Here is an 18,094-nt window from a genome sequence, read left to right on the forward strand (position 1 = left end):
GTGAGTTTACTTTCTATCTTGTAACTTTGTTAAATTATTAATTATTTCAACTACTTTTAAAATTGATTTTCTAGGATTTTCTAAATATACTATCATATCATCTGCAAAGAGTTATGGTTTTGTTTCCTCATAGCCTCTTCTATTTCCTTCAAGTTCTCTTTCTTGTCTTATTGCTACAATTTGCATTTCTGTTATGATATTGAATAATAGTGGTGATAATGGGTCTCCCTGCTTCACTCCAATCTTATTAGGAAGGTGTTTTGCTGATCCTCATTACAGACATTGTTTGCTGATGTGTTAGATAGATACTACCTATCATTTTAAGGAAAGATCAATTTATTCCTATCTGTTCCAATGTTTTTAATAGAAATGGGTGTTGTATTTTGTCAAAAGCTTTTTGTGCATCTACTGAAACAATCATGATTTTTGTTGTTTTTTTAATAGGGCCAATTATGCTGATAGTTTTCCCAAGAGTGAACCAGGCCTACATCCCTGGTAAAATCCCACCTGGTCATAGTGTATGATCTGTGTGCTATATGGCTATAATCTCCTCGCTAATATTTTATTTAAAATTTTGCATCAATATTCATTAGGGAAATTGATTTACAGTTTTTTTCTCTCTTTTTGCTCTTCCTGGTTTAGGTATCAGCACAATATTTTATTTTAAAGGAATTTGGTAGGACTCCTTCACCTATTTTTCCAAATCACCTATTTTTCCAAATAGTTTATATGGTATTGGAATTAAGTGTTCTTTAAATGTTTGGTAGAATTTGCTTGTGAACCCATTTGGTGTTTGGGACTTTTTCTTAGGGAGCTCATTATGTCTTGTTCAATTTCTTTTTTTAAGATGGGGTTATTTAGGCATTCTATTTCCTCATATGTTAACCTGAGAAATCTATATTTTTTGTAAATATTCATCCATTTCAATTAGATTGTCAAGTTTGCTAGCATACAATTGGGCAAAATAGCTCCTAATAATAGCTTTAATTTCATCTTCATTGCAGATGGATTCACCTTTTTCAGATTTGATACTGGTAATTTGGCTGTCTTCTTTCTTTTTGCAATCATACTACCCCATGATTTACCTATTTTATTGGTTTTTCATGCAAACAGCTCCTAGTTTTATGTATTAGTTCAATTGTTTTACTTTTTATTTTATTAATCTCTCCTTTGACTTTCATGATTTCCAACTTAGTGTTTAATTGGGAATTTTTAATTTTTTTCTTTTCTAATTTTTTTTTATTTTATGTCCAATTCATTAATCTGATCTTTCTCTATTTAACTGATGTAAATATTTAGAGATAAGATTTCCCTCTCTAACTACTACTTGGGCTGTAATCCATAAATTTTGGTATGTTGTCTTATTGTTGTCATTCTTTTTTAACGAATTGATTTATTCTTTCTATGATTTGTTCTTTGATCCACTTATTCTTCAGGATTATTTTATTTAATTTCCAATTAATTTTTAATCTATGAATCCACAACCTTTTATTGGATGTAATTTTTATTGTATTATGATCTGAAAAGAATTCATTTGATATTTCTGCTTTTCTGTATTTGGTTGTGAGATTTTTTTAATATCCTAATATATGATTAATTTTTGTGTAGATGCCATGCACCACTGAAATAAAGCTATATTCTTTTCTATTCCCATTCAGTTTTCTTCAGAGGTCTCTCTTATCTAGCTTTTCTAAAATTTTATTCATTTCCTTAACTTCTTCCTTTTTTTTTTTGTTAGTTTTATCTACTTCTTAAAGGGGCAAGTTTAGGCCTTCCACTAGTATGATTTTGCTCTCTATTTTCTTCTATACCACATTTAACTTTTCCTTTAAAATTTTGGATATTATATCATTTGGTGCATATGTGTTTAGTATTGATTAGTATTGATATTATTTTTAGCAAAACATGGTTTCCCTGCTTATCTCTTTTAATTATATCTTTTTTGCTTTTACATTGTCTGATATTACAATTGATACCCCTGCTTTTTTTCCCACTTCAGTGGAAGCATAATAGATTTTCCTCCAGCCTTTTATCTTTACTCGGCATGTTTCTCTGCTTCAGGTGTGTTTCTTGTAAAGAACATATTGTAGGATTCTGGTTCTTAATTCACTCTGCTACCCAGTTGTGTTTTATGGGAGAATTCATCCATTCACATTTACAGTCATGACTATTAAATAATACTATTGATATTATTACTAACTAAATATGATTACTAACTAATAATTCTCTCCATCCTATTCCCTCCATTTATATTTTTCTCTTTCTCTCCTTTTACCCTGTCCCTCCTCACCGGTGTTTTGCTACTGACCATGACCTTTCCAAATCCACCCTCCCTTCTATCAGCCCCTGCTTTTTTATCCTCTTCCCCTCCTACTTCCCTATACGGTAATGATAGATTTGTATACCCAGCTGAGTGTATATGCTATTGTCTCTTTGAGCCAATTCTAATGACAGTAAGGTTCAAGCATTGCCCACCCCTTCATCTTCCCCTCCACACTGGAAAACTCTTTTGCACCTTTTTAAGTGAGAAATTTTACCCTATTCTACTTCTCTCTTCCCCCTTCTCCCAGTTCAACCCTTTTTTTCACTCCTTAATTTTAATATTTTGGATATCATCCCTTCATAATCGACTCACACCCATGCCCTCTTTGCACACTCCTTCTAACGGTTCTAACTTGCAACTCCTAAGTTCTTAGGAGTTACAAGTGTCAACATTGCATGTAGGTTATAATCAGTTTAATCTTATTGAATCTCTTATGATTTCTCTTTCCTGTTTACCTTTGTATGTTTCTCTTCAGTCTTGTGTTTGAATATTAAAGTTTCTATTCAGCTCTGGTCTTTTCATCAGGAACACTGGAAAGTCCTCAATTTCATTAAATATCTATCCCCCCCCAAAAAAAAAAAAGTTTATATTCAGATTTGTTGGGTAGGTGACTTTTGCTTGTAATCCTAGCTCCTTTGCCTTTTAGAATATCATATTCTAAGTCCTCCAATCCTTTAAGGTAGAAACTGCTTAATCTTGTGTTATTCTGACTGGCTCCACGATATTTGAATTGTTTTTTCAGGTACTTGAAACATTTTCTCCTTGATCTGGGAGTTATGGAACTTGGCTATAATATTCCTAGGAGTTTCATTTTGGTACCTCTTTCAGGAGGTGAAAGGTGGATTCTTTCCATTTCTATTTTACCCTCTGGTTCTTGGATATGAAGGCAGTTTTCCTTGATTATTTCTTGAAATATGATGTCTAGCACTAATGTACTGTTGGTGGAGTTGTGAATTGATCCAAGGGTGGGGAATCTGTAGCCTAAAGGACACATGTGGCTTTGAGGCTACAGATTCCCCACCCCTGGATCAAACCATTTTGGAGAGTAATTTGAAACTATGCCCAAAGGAAAATCACACTGTGCATACCATTTGGCCCATCAATACCACTACTAGGTCTGTATCCCAAAGAGATCTTAAAAAAGTGAAAAGAACCTACATGTACAAAAATATTTATAGCTGGTCTTATTATAGTGGCAAAGAAGTGGAAATTGAGGGGATGCCCATCCTTTGGGGAATGGCTGAACAAGTTGTGGTATACAAATGTAATGGAATACTATTGTGCTTTAAGAAATGATGAGCAGGTTGATTTCAGAAAAACTTGGAAAGACTTACATGAACTGACGAAAAGCGAAGTGAGCAGAACTAAGAGAACATTGTTCCCACTAATAGCAACATTGTGTGATGATCAACTATGATTGACTTAGCTCTTCTCAGCATTACAAGATCCAAGAAAATTCCAAAAGACTCATGATATGGAAAATGCTATCTACATACAGAGAAAGAACTGATGGAGTCTGAATGCACACTATTTTCACTTTCTTTTTTGTGTGCTTTTTTTCCTTTTGCAAACTGTATTTTATTTGTTTGTTTTTGAAACTTTTTCTTCCTTCACAACGTGATCAATATGGAAATAGGTTTTTCACGATTGCACATATATAACCTGTATCAAATTGGCTACCATCTTGGTGGGGAGGGGGGAATGAAGGGTAAGAGGAAGAAGCTTTGGAACTAAAAAATTCTATAAAAATTCATATTAAAAATTATCTTTACATGTAATTGGAAAAAATAAAATATTATTAGAAATGCTTCCAAAAAAAGAATGAAGAATTAACAAGAACAACATATTACCCAGAACTTCGATTTTCAAAATTTCCTTTTTGCATTTACCTTGAGTTTCCTGGGGTTTTTTTGTTTCCTAGTTATTTTTAATTAAATGCTGAATTCATTACTCTGTTGTTGCATTGACAAAATGTTTAGAAATATATATATATTTTCCCATAAGGATTTGTTTGATTGCATTCCAAAAAAAGAAAAGAAAAGAAACAGTATGTCTAGGCTCTTTTTTGGTCATGGTTTTTCAGGTAGTCTAATAATTCTTAAATTATCTCTCCTTGATCTATTTTCAAGGTCAGTTGTTTTTCCAAAGAGATATTCCACATTTTCTTCATTTTTTCCATTCTTTTGATTTTGTTTTCATCATTAGCTTCCACTTGTCCAGTTCTAATTTTCAAAGAATTATTTTCTTCAGTGAGCTTTTCTACCTCCTTTTCCATTTGGCTGATGCTACTTTTTAAGAAGTGCTTCTCTTCAACGAATTTTTATATCTTTTTTCCGTTTGGCTAATTCTGCTTTTTAAGGAATTCTTCTTTTTAGTGGATTTTTGTGCCTCCTTTAATATTTGTCCCATTATGTTTTAAGGTGTTCTTTTCTCGAGTATTTTTTGTGCCTCCTTTACCAAACTATTTATTCTTTCTTGCATCACTTCCATTTCTTTTCTTCATTTTTCCTCTCTCTTATTTGATTTTTTAAATGCTTTTTGAGCTCTTCCAGGGCCTAAGACTGGTTCACTTTTTTTCTTTAAGGCTCTGAATCTGCTTTGATCTCATTGTCTTCTTCTGAGTTTGTGTTTTTATCTTCCTTATCACCATAGTAATTTTCTAGGTCAGGTTCTTTTTTTCATATTTGTTTATTTTTATAGCCATTTTCTTGACTTTTAACTTTATGTTGAAGTTGGGCTTTATTCCAGGCTGTAGTGGGCCCTGAACTAAACTTCAGATTTTTTGTGCTGCTGTGTTCAGAGCTAGTTCTGTAGGTTTCTATGTTTCGGTTCTTCCAAGATGGTATGATCTAAGAAGGGGTGTGGTCACTGATCTCCTGGCCTCTGCTCTGATCTGTGATGAACCACAAACACTCTTTTCTGCTCTGAAACTGAGATCAGGATCCCTGCTCCTGCTAGTCCTTTTCTTCATCCTGAGTCTGCAACCCAGAACTGCAAATGTGTAATGCAACCGATTCCTGTACCCAATTCCAGTAATCTCCTTCTGACCAGTTTTCTAACCCCCTTACTCTGAGAATTCCAGAAACCACCACGACTGCTACTGATTTGGTAGTTCCCAAGGCTTGTTGCTGGTTTGCTGTGGCTCAGGCTGGCCTGGAGCAGCATGCACTGGACCTTACTCCACTCTTACCCCAGTGAGGCAGACCTTTCTTTTCAACCTTCTAAGTTACCTTGGGCCAGAAAATTGTTTCACCTCATTCTTGTGTTGGTTCTGTCACTGCAGAATTCTTTTTGAGGTATTATTATAATGTTGTTTAAAGAGGAATTTGGGAGACCTCAGGTAAGCCTTTGCTTTTACTCCACTGTCTTGACTCTGTCTCCTGATCCCTCTATAGATAACCTTCTTGATATTTTTATTTTTTTAAAATAGCAATTTAAAGCCTCACTAGCTACACCTATATATTATTTTAAACCATTACACAATGAAATAGTTATATAACATTTAGTTACAAAGTAATGCAGTAAACTTTTATGCCTGCCTTTTAAAAAAGATGAACCAAATCCAAATCTTTTGTTGAATAGTGAGAATGGAGTTTCAGATGGGAGAAGAAATCATTTGGCCAAATAAAACTTTAGTCCCATAGTCATTAAGTGCAATGTACTAAGGTCATTTCATTGGAGTATATGTGGGCAAGAACCTCTGTCCTGGACCTTTGCGAAAATATATATGTGATCAGAGACTCTTTTTGGTCCTCTATTGTGTCCTCCTGAGTGAGAGCTATGTCAAAGAAGATGGATCTTTGAACCAAAAATAGCAGTCCTCCTAGTAGACTTTACTTAGTCACTCCATCCTCTCATTTTCTTTTTCTTCCTATCTTTGGAGAGTGTTGCTTGGGATCCAGGCAGTTTCTCCCTCAAATTTCTCCCAGAGGAGATTGGCAGGGATGGTGGTGGTGGGAGATTTTGCCTCTCCTTTCAACACCAGCAACAATGGCAACTACACACTCTTGACAGCAAGAATATATGCTTGCCTAGATGAATATAAGATTGGATCACAAATCCATTGTTTCCCTCTTCTGCTTTGGGTTTGTTTCACTGAGAATAGCAATCTTGAGATGGGTATTTCTCACCTTGATGGCTGTTTTTTATATTTGAGAGGTTGAGATTTCCTTGATATGGGTACTGGTTACCTACCAAAAAGTGATTTGAACAAGAACTTCTCAAGAAGAGAAGGTGCATGATGTCAGGATGCTATTAAAGACTAAAATAGCTCAAGCCATGCTGTGGCTTGCCAGAAGATATGGACTTGAAAGTTGGAGACAGAATGGGTCAGAAATTGCCAACAGGATCACAAGTATCCTGGGAAATTTTACCTGCCAGAAGCATATAATAGGAGTAATAGGTATCATGTTTTAAGTGTTTGTCAATGTACACTTATAAATCTTTAGTGTTTGCATTTATTGGAAATAGCTTAAAAGAAATAAATAACTGTCCTATAATTATTCTACTTTGTAGATAGATAAGATATATAGATTTTTTTGTAGATAAGAAGGGGCTTTCTTAATTTCTATTATGTAGATCTTGGATATGAATCAGACCTACTCTTTACTTAAGAGATTCTGATTTGAAGGTGAAGGGGAATGTGAGAAAAAAGCCAGTTATCCTTTCTTTGGGATTTGCTGCCCTTGGACTGACCCCCTTCCACAGGAGTCCACTCTCTGTAGGAAGGACCTCACTTCTTCAACCTCAGGTCATGGGTAAGTAATTAATCAGGTCATAAATACCACTACGTGCATGCTTTTCTTCAGAAAATGTGTGTAAAGCAAAATATTTGATAATTGCATTAATAACATTTTTATTAATGCTGAATTTGTCAGTTATTCCTGAGTCACATTCAATAATAAAATGTATTTTAGGTGACATCTATATCCAGGACAGAACAATGTGAGGGCATGATTTCTCTATGGGATAAAGCTATTACTAATTCTATTATTTTTAGAACAAAAAAGAAAGGGTTCTGATGGGGGAAGCAAAAGTAGAGGAAACTGAATATTTTATGTGAGCAACAGCAAGAACTGACAGATGGATTAGTCTTTGGTGTACTGGAAAAGAATAGAAAGTATTTTGCTATAATTTTGCTAGGGGAATGAGAATTCTGAAATAAACAGGAAATCAAAGAAGAGGATATAGCAAGCTCTCAACCACTTATGCTTTAAAAAGATATTTCTGTGTACAGATTGGCTAAACCAAGGCAGCAAATTTAGGAGAGGAGCTAACTATTTTGAGAGAGGGAAGGAGGGAAGGAGGGAAGGAGAAAGAGAGAGAAAGAGAGAGAGAGGGAGAGAGAGAGAATATCATTATTAACATTTCATGCAATATACAGCTGGAGTGGAGACATAAACTGATGAATTCATGAGTTCTAAAATTTTAAATGGGACTTCACTGACTTGAATCATTGTGATTACTACTCATGTTATGCTGACTAGGAGATTCCTGAATGAAAGAATGGAGGGGGAAAAAACCTACTGTAAATGAAAAAAAAATCTACTTTATTGTAGAAAAAGAAAAGAAATTATTGCTAAAATAAGAATAGAAAATTTAGCTATGTTTAATCAGAATAAACTATTGCAAAACACTTTGGAAACTAACTTAAGAAACTATGAAAAATAGTTATTATAATAGCTCCCAAAGAAATAGAGCTGAGTTATTTGTTCTATGTAACTTTGTTTCTAAAACATCAGAATAAATTTTTCCCTAGAATTAGGATTTGATAGTGGAGAGCTACTTGAATTGGAGATAATCCTTTGAATCAGTTAGCCCAAATAAGAATGGAGGTTTGCAGCTTTGGTTTCCTTGTCTGAAAAGCAAAATATATACCTCATAGGGTTTTTTGTGAGGTAAGTGTTTTTCTAAGCATTAACGTGATACCTAAGGGTGAATAATGATTGTAATGGTGTATGTATGTATATGTGGAAGACTGGATACAGAAAGAAAGGAGGTTTGTTTTTGTTTTTGTTTTGCTTTTTAATGAGGCAATTGGGGTTAAGTGACTTGCCCAGGGTCACATAGCTAGTAAGTGTCAAGTGTCTGAGGCTGGATTTGAACTCAGGTACTCCTGACTCCAAGGCCACAGCTCTATCCACTGTGCAACCTAACTGCCCCTGAGGTTTTTTAATAATAGATAATAAGAAATAGACAAACTCTGTCTTCAGCATGATCACTTATAAAGCTTTTGGGAATGGTTTTCCATATCTAGTCATACCTGGATTTGTTGAACCATATTTCTCAGTTGCACCAGGAATTCTTTTGCTTCTTTGGCTCTATCTGATAACCCATTCAGAGCCTGGGAGAGCTGGCTCTGCAAAGAGAAAGAGAAAATACAGCACTTCTCATCACTTGAAATAAATACTAAGCAAACTAAATCAAACTTCCTACATTTGTCCATGAGAATGAGGTAATTTCAATCAAAAGTTCCTCCTCTCCAACCCAAGGAGTTTGCTCTATTGCAAATATTTTAGAGAGATTATCCTGAAATTCTATTGCAAAGTATCAGAGTCCCACAGGCAACTTGATATCTCATTCCTACAAGGGGATGAGCCACCAACCAGCCAGGTTTATCCAGTGGTCACTTTCAAGATCAAGTCATGAAGAAAATAGTATACACAATGAACACACTGTAAATGGAAAGAACAACCACAGAACAAATGAAAATGGATATTGCAAAATTCTAAAGAACAAACTTGGGCCCAAAGAAAATATATGAGAAAAATATCTTCCCTTACTTCTTTACAGAGTTAAGGGGTCCAAAAGTGTGGAACATTGCATATATTGTCAACTTTTTGATGTACTAATATGCTTGGCTGATTTTTTTTCTCTTTTAAAATTCTTTATTAAATGGGATCACTCTCTCAAAGGAGAAAGTGTAAGTGATATGGGATCTGTGGAAGTTTAGGTTATACAAAAACAAACTCTATCACTACAATTATTTTTTAAAATCTAGTCATTATAGTACTATTACCATCCCCTGAACAGAAGAATATAGAATTTTAGAACTAGAAGAAACTTCAGCAATCATCTAGTCCAAATGATACCCCAGAAGGAATTGCCACTATAGTATACTGAATAAGAGATTGTTCAGTCCTTCCTTCAAAATGTCTAGAGAGGGATAATCACTACCTCCTAAGGCAGCCTGTTCCACTTTGGGGTAGGTCTCATTATTAGGAAGTTTCCCCTAACATTTAAAAAAAATAGTTGAAGTGACTTCATTTTCTAAAATTCTATCTTGAAATCAAGGAATACATTTTTAATTTCCCTCTTTGCAACTTTCACCCATGACAACCCTTCAAATACTGAAGATGGCTATTATGTCCCCTCAAGTCTTATCTTCTCCAGGCTAAATATCACCAGTTTATTCATTGTTATGAATATTCACTGAACATATTAAGGGCATGAACTCAAGACTCTTCAACATCCTGGCTACTCTCCTCCTGACTCTCTCAAGTCCTCCTTAAACTGGGGTACTTACAATTGAAGATAGAGCTCTACATGTAGTCTGACCATGGCGGAGAACAAAAGGATTATAACCATTGTATTCCTGGAAATTCTTTTCTTAATGCAGCACAGGCTGCATTTTTGGTAGTTATAGCTGACTGACGACTTGTACTGAGCTTGTAATCCACTAAACCCCTCAGATTTCTTTCAGAAAATTTGCCTAACCATGCCTTCAAAAACATAGTCATCTGATAGTTTTCCTCGGTCCAATATAAATTTCTGTACCATTCTATGCAAAGCCTTCCATAAACTATCTATACCTTACTTGTCTGCCACAATCTTGTACAACCAGTTTTTGAAGTTGATTTTTTTTTTAAAAACCAGATGATTTTAGTAATTTCTATATTCCTTTCTTGCTTTAACTAACATCACTTTTCCACTTTCATTCCATCTTACTTTCCACTCCTTTCAATTACTGATCACCATCAATAGATGACAAAAGTAGAAATTTGTTAGCGTTGGAGGATTAATGGAAGGCAAGCCTGTTAATATGTTGTAGCTGTAGGTGAAAATTATTCTGACCTTAGTGGAAAGCAAGTTGGAATTTAAAAAGTAACTAAAATGTCTATGTTCTTGGACTCAAATATCTTAATGCTCAGTTAATATACCACCAAGACCAAATATAAAAAGAAAAGCCTCATATATAACGAAATACTTATAGCAGTACATTTTTTGTACTAGCAAGGAACTAGAAACAAACTAAATGCCCATTAATTAGTAATGACTAAACAACTTGTGGTACATAACCATAATATAGTATTCTTGCTCTAGAAGAAACTATAAATAGATGAATACAGAGAACTATGGGAATACGTGCACACATTTATGCAGAGTGAAATAAATAGAATCATGAAAACTATATATAATAGTTACACACATATATGTAATAGTTATATACATATGTATGTAATATATTTACATATATAAGGAAGTTATATATGTATGTAGAAATTAGATTAAGAGCTAGTAATTTGCATATATGTATATACACACAAATACAAGCATACATATGTTCTAACATGTTAGTAGAAACAAGAGCAGTAGCAAGACAAACTTGAATGCTATTAAATTATAATGATCACATTTGAGCCCCAAAGAAGTGCAAGAAAACACTTCCTTGCCCCATCTTTGAAGATGTAAGGACTCTAGGTGTGGAAAAATGCATATAATGTCAAATTTTTAAAAGCGTAGACTAGTTTTGCTAAACTTTTTTTCTGCTTTATTCTTTGTCATAATGAATACATAACATATTAACTCATAGATATATTTATATATAGCATATATAAAGTATAAATATAAGCATATGCTTTTATATAATATGTTTCATCACCAAGACATGCACATGTGTATACATATACATGCACCCATATACATATGTGTGTATCTTCCCACTGAAAGAGAAATACATTGGGAAATTTAGATGATATAAAAACAAAAATATAGTAATAAAACTCATTCTATAAAATTCTACTAGAACACAATCAATTAATTTAGTTTTCATGTATTAGTGTATTCCTTCCCAAATGACCTTATACCTACATTGTACCTAATCTATTTTTATTTATTCTATTTATTATTATTTCTGCACTTGGTTTCTCCCCTTTAGAATGTAAACTCTTTGTGAGTAGGGATTATTTTACTCATTGTAATTGTATCCCCAGTGCCTAGTGAAGTGCCTGGCACAAAGCAGACGCTAAATAAATACTTGTTGATTGGTGGATAACCTTTAGCAAAAGAGACAATCATTGCTCTGGTTGTCATACTAAGTTCAATAACTAGCATAAATTTATTTTTCATATTAAGAGAGCACCTGTAGCTAAGCTCGGTGGTTTTGCTTGCATAAAACTTCCTCCAATGCATACAAGATATATTCAAAGTAAATTGGAGGAACTGGAGGAATAAAAATAATAAATAAGATCAATGTGATAAGACTTATAAGATAGTATGCTATTTTTGTTTAATGAAAAGGCAAGTCCTCATTAAATTCTTTTTTTAATGCCTTATTTTGACATGTAAGTAACTCTAGGTTCTGGAAGGCTGGGCTGACAGGTTCTACCCATCTAGAAAGGATTCAAGTCTGGGCTTATGTTGGACAGTATATCTGTTGTTCAGGTACCAGCATAACCAAATTGAGAGAGCTTCATCCCCAGGTAAGACAAAGGGTGATATATTCTTGCAAGAAAGCAAGTCCTGAAGACTATGACATGAAGGGGCTGGGCTGGGATATGTGTCAGTGCAGGAAGAATTCATGTGGATGATATCACACATCCTTATATCATTAAAGTAAGAAGTAAAAATGGAATTTGGATTAAGAACTAGTTATTTAAGAACTCTGACATTGGTCTAGTTGTTTCTCTTGAAAAACAAGCAGCCCTTGTGTGCTGTGCAGGGATACAAAGAAAAGAAAAGAAAATAGTCTCTGTCCCCAAAGAGCTCATACTTTAATGAGGAAAGGAAACTACATGGAAATAACTATGTACATATAAGATGTATGCAGGGTAAATCGAAGGTAATACAAGTAAGGATCTTGAATTAAAGAGGACCTGGAAAGACTTTTAGAGAAGATGGTATTTTCGATAAGACTTGAAGAAAATCAGAGGCAGAGAAAAACAGGGAGAAAATTCTGGGCATGAGGGATAGCCAGTGAAAATGCAAAGAGTTAAGAGAGAGAAGGAGTGTTTCGGGTAAGGAAAATCAAGGAGGCCAGTGTCACTGGATCTTGGACTATGTAGTAAAATGTAAAAAGATTGGAAAGGTAACAGGGGGTCAAGTTATGAAGGGCTTTAAAAGCCAATTTTTTATCCTTAATCCTAGAGGTAATAGGGAACCATTGGAGATTATAGAATAGAGATGACAGGGTTAGACTTGAGCTTTATGAAGATCATTTTGATAGCAGAGTGGAGGATAGACTGGAGTGGGGAGAGACTTGAAGCAGGGACACCAACCAAAGGCTATTGTAATAGTCCAGATATGTAGTGATGAGAGTCTGCCCTCAAATGGTGGCAGTGTTCGAGACAGATGTTTTGAAGGTAGAATTAAGTGGACTTGGTAACTGATTGGACATAGAGGATGAGAAAGTAAGGAGCTGAGGATGAGTCCTAGGTCATAAGCCTGCATAACTAGGAGGAAATGGTGCCCTCAACAGTAATAGGGAAGTTGAGAAAAGTGGAAATTTTTTGGAGAAAGATAGTAAGTTTAGTTTGCACATTTTGAGTTTAAGCTGTATATAGGACATACGGTTTGAGATGTCAAATAAGTAGTGTTGTGATGCAATACTAGAGGTCAGGAGAGAGGTTAGGGCTGGATAAATAGATCAGAAAATTAGCTCCAAAGACATGAAAATTGAATCCATAGTGAGAAAATTAGATATTAATTTAGTATTTTGTATTGATTCCATTCTGTAATTCTCTAACAGCCTAAGCCATGTTTCTTTGTTTCTGAGTCAAGTTCAGCAGTTCATGAGTCCAGAAGTTCAGTTTTCCCTCTCTGAGTTAGTTTAAAATTCAGTTGTCCTATAAATCATCTTAACTCAAAGAAATACTTCATCTCTAAATAGCCTTACTTATCAATGTACAATTAAGGGAGATCTGCTATCTTACTAACAAGCCTTACAGAATGCAGGTTGGGTGCCAAGAAGTCTTGTTATTTCTGTTCAACTGACAAGCAGATGGACTCTATAAATCAACCTTTTCTGACAGCAGGATGAAAGGAGATGTTGTTGCTAGCCCCAGATGTCCTGCCAATTATATTGTTTTTGCCACCTATGATGCTTCAGACTTTGTGACCAATCATATTGTTTTCTACTTGTGATGCTTCCTATCCTTTGTTCTCTTATATTTCCCAAAACTATATGAAGGCCTACCTTGTAGGGTTTGCGGAGGAGACCAAGACCCACTGCGTTGTTGATCCATTTTGCTGTCTCACCAATAAAATGAATGTGCTCAAAACTTTATTGTCTTAGTTTACCTTAATTTTCAAATGTAATATTAGGAAATGGCTAGGTTACAAAAAGAGATACTATAGAGTAAGAGAAGGGGGACTGAGAGAGTCTGTGGTTACTTAATGTAGCCTGGATAAAGATCCAGCAATGAAGACTGAAAAAGAGTGGTCAGACAGGAGGAAAACCAGAAGACAGTTGTTTCATGAAAACTTAGAAGAGAGTATTCAGGAGAAGATGACCTGACAATGACAAAGGCTGCAGAGAGGTCAAGAAGGATGAGAAATGAGAAAAGACCATTAGATTTGGCAATTGAGAGGTCACTGGTAAATTTGAATATATATGCATTTCCTTTTCTGCCAATGAAGGTAGAATACGCTTTAGTAAGAAACAGGAAGATACCAAAGAATAACAAGATTCAGGCCTAATATTGAGTTATTTCATAATGAAGTTTCACTGATGGAGTAAAGCCTCTACACTATTGGTTTAATGATGAAGTTTATAAAATCAGCACAGTTAGGTTACCTATTTTGAAGATGTAATCACTTGACACTAAATACTGAAACTTTTTAGTCAAGGATCCTGAATTCATAAAATGTTATACGACAACATGAAGTAGTTTTAGCTAAGAATCTTTGGTAAATACAATGATGAGAAAAGTTTAACCAAGCTCAGCTTCCCTGAGAAACACCTTGTCAAAGATGAACAAGAGTGTTAGGTGATATAACAATTCAAGAAAACCAAAAAAGCCCCCCACAAATAATCTGTTCTATCCAGTCTAGGGATGCACAAGAATAAAAAAACCCAGAAGTCTACAGACATTCCAGGGAGGCGTGAGGGATTAGGGATAGGTGCCTGAAGCTAGTACAAGCTCTTATAAATGGTGGCTAAAATCAGAAGGAATTTCAGCATCAACGTGTTGAGGGTTGCAGCAGGGGGAAAAGCCAATTCCTAATAGGTGATTATGGAAAGGGTGGGAGACATGAAGGTGATATTTTGGAAGCATGTGAACCTTACTTCTATTATTATGTTAGAGTTGCAGCAGGTGATAAAGCCAGTTGCCAGGTAAAAAAGATGAAAGGGCTATGTAGCGCGCCATAGGGATTTCCAAGAAGCCTAAAGTCAGAGTGAGCTTTAATATTTGGTAGGGCCTATGGAATGTATTCGCATACCAGGGGACAAAGACAAATCCCTGAATAGGGAGAAGGAAATGGAGATGGGCTTGAGGATAGGAGCCGTACTGGGCCATAAGCAGATGAATTCAGACACCAGGGATTGAAGTAAAATGTGAGGTGTAGTTCCAGCACTGGGTTTAACTACCTCTTGTCTAAGACAAAGTTGTGATGAAGGGCAAGAAGGGAGATCAAGATGGATCTATTATATCTAGAAGTGTGTTAGGGCAGTGGCAGTAACACCCAGAATGTAAAAAGAAGTGGACCAAGACCTACTTATCCCGTGTAAAAGTGTAGGAGATGGCCAAATCTGCTCTTGGTAGAGTCCTAATCCAGAAACTGAGGCTAGAGATGTGTAAATAGAAGAGAATTCTATCATTGATTCAGCTTTGACGCTAAGCAACTTCTCAGCACCCTTAGTTTCCTCTCCCTTCTATTTGGGAGACTGGAGGCTGGAGCAAAAAACTGCTCCGAAAGCCTTCCTTTAGAGAGGGCTCAGATTTTTCTTGCTAACTCCTCATTTTCTATCAGCTGATCTCCTTGGCTTCAACTCCATGAACATCATACCTCCAAGCCAGGTATCTTCTGGCATCTCACCCCCTTTTCAACTTCCTTTAGCATATTGTCTTCTCCCTTGAGAGTTTAAGCTTCAGATGATGGTATGAACTGTCTTTCTTCTTTTTATTTGTATTCCAGGCACTTAACATAATGCCTGGCACATACCAGGTCTTTAGTCAATATTTATTGACTATTAATACAACATAGAAATGCTAAGAGTTAAGAGAAGACCAGAAGAAAGAATAACTTCACAGTTAACACAAGTAGAGCTTCAGGGGAAGAAAAAAATGACTTGGCCATAAGCACTGCAAGAGTGGATGGAGAAAAAAAGGAAGCAAAAAAAAATAGAGCTCTTGAGGGAAGAAATGGAAGAAAAATACTTAGAACAGAAGGTGGAAAATATGGACAAAGTAGTGGACACCCAAAAATAGAATATACAGAAATCAATGATTCAAGAAGACAAAAAAGAAATATTAAAGTAGTCAAAAGAATTAAAGAGTAGAATAAGTGAGTTATCTACTACCAAAAACAAATTACCCAAAAATCAGGTTGAGATGAGTTGATTTAAGAATCATTGAACTGTCTATAAAAGATGACCAAGCAAAAACAATTCATGCTTCAAGAAAGAATAAAAGAAAACTGCCCAGAGCTATTAGAATTAGAGGGCAAAATAAAAATAGAAATAATACACTGGCTATTTAAAGAAATAGTAAATTGAAAATTAGAAGAACTATTATAGGCAATATCTAGAGCCTCCAGGTCACAGAAAAAAAAATACCACAAGCAATCAGAAAGAAAGTGTACAAGTATTAACACTCCATATTTGTATAAGACTATGCTATAATTAAAGGGGGAAAATGCTGGTATTCAATATACCAAAAGGCAAATGAAAAAGGCTTACAATCAAGGATAACTTATTCTGCAAGACTGAATATAATTCTATGGGGAGAAATAGATCTTTTATTATTTCATCAATACACAACCCAGAAATAACTACTGATTGTAATATACTTAATAATGACATTTTATTCTTGAAAATATTCCAGAACAGATCAATAAAAAGATGGTTAGTAAACATCTGGAAAGAGAAACAGTGATTACCAAGAGCCAGCATTAAGCATAAGTCCTGCCTCCCTAACTTCATTTGCCTTTTTGACAGGATAAGTTGATGAGATGAATGCTGTGGAAATCATTTAAGTTTTAGCAAAGGTTTTGATGAAGTATCATCCTCTGATGGTGGAAAAGACTCAATTCAGTTATGATACAATCAAATCAATTCAGAACTGGTTGGATGGCTGTACTGAATAGTTGGTAATGATTCAATAACAATATGGCAAGAGGTCTCTAGTGGATTTCTCTCAAGTGGCCTTTGTGATGTTTAATATTTTTGTAAATGACTTGGATATAGGCATGGTATGCTTGTGAAATTTAAAGATGACACAAAACTAAAGGGGAAAGCTAACACAGTGGATGACAGAGTCAAGATACAAAAGGATCTAGAAAACATTGGAACTAATCTAGTACAACGAAATTCAATAGGGATTAAAATAAAATCTTGCACTTGGACACAGAAAAATCAGCTTCACATGTATAAGATAGGGGAAAGGCATGTTTAGATAGTAGTTGTTCTGACAAAGATTTGTGAATTTGAATGGACTTCAAGCTCAATAAGTAAACAGTTTGGTGCAATAGCCAAAAGGAGAATTCAATCTTGGATTGCATTAAGAAGGGGAAAGCTTGCCTAGCTCAATGAAACTATGAGCTATTACCCAAGATGGACCAATTATAATAGAGTTCTGACAAAAGGTGATCTACTGAAGAAGGAAATGGTAAACCACTCCATTATCTTTGCAAAGAGAACCCCATGGACAGTATTAAAATGATAAAAGAGATTACATCAGAAGATGAGCCTCTTAGGTCAGAGGGGTGTCCAATACACTATTGGGGGAGAACAGAGGACAGCTATAAGTAGCTCCAGTTCTAATGAAGTGGCTGGGTCAAATTCAAAGGGAAGCTCACTTGTGGACTTCTCTGGCAACAAAAGGAAAATCTGATGCTGTCAAGATCAACATTGCATAGGACTCTGGAATATAAGATCTATGAACCAAGGTAAGACAGGAAAGCTAGGTGCTCCAGTAGGTAGAGCTCTGGGCCTAGTGTCAGGAAGACTGGAGTTCAAATCTGGCCTCAGACACTTACTAGCTGTGTGACCCTGGGAAATAGAAAGATTCAACATCAGCATTTTGGGTGTCAGTGAACTTAAATGGAAAGGAAGGGGTGAATTTGATTCAGGTTATTGCTACATATACTACTTTGGGCAAGAATCCCTTAGAAGAAATGGAGTAGCCCTCATAAGTCAATAAAAGGGTGAGAAAAGTGTACAGTACTATGGTATAATCTCAAAAGTAACAGAATGATATCTGTGTGAATCCAAGGCAAAGTGTTCAACATCACAGTAATATAAGTCTGTGCTCCAATTACTGATGTTGGAGGCCAAAGTTAATCTTGAATCTTTCTATCTCCCAGGGTCAGATAGCTAATAAGTGTCTGAGG

General features: G+C 35.2%; 1 protein-coding gene across 1 annotated transcript in view; it reads right to left on the minus strand.

The window, feature by feature from the left end:
• The window catches only part of TRIM9 (tripartite motif containing 9), a 147,094-nt gene that overhangs the window by 79,147 nt on the left and 49,853 nt on the right, over positions 1 to 18,094 (minus strand). Inside the window, exon 2 of the mRNA XM_020991272.1 lies at positions 8,586 to 8,681. Coding sequence (XP_020846931.1) covers positions 8,586 to 8,681 — 96 coding nt within the window. The remainder of the gene's footprint in view (positions 1 to 8,585; positions 8,682 to 18,094) is intronic.

The sequence above is a fragment of the Phascolarctos cinereus genome, unplaced genomic scaffold, assembly GCF_003287225.1.
Source record: "Phascolarctos cinereus isolate Bilbo 61053 unplaced genomic scaffold, phaCin_HiC Scaffold_2;HRSCAF=192, whole genome shotgun sequence".
Lineage (NCBI taxonomy): Eukaryota > Metazoa > Chordata > Mammalia > Diprotodontia > Phascolarctidae > Phascolarctos > Phascolarctos cinereus.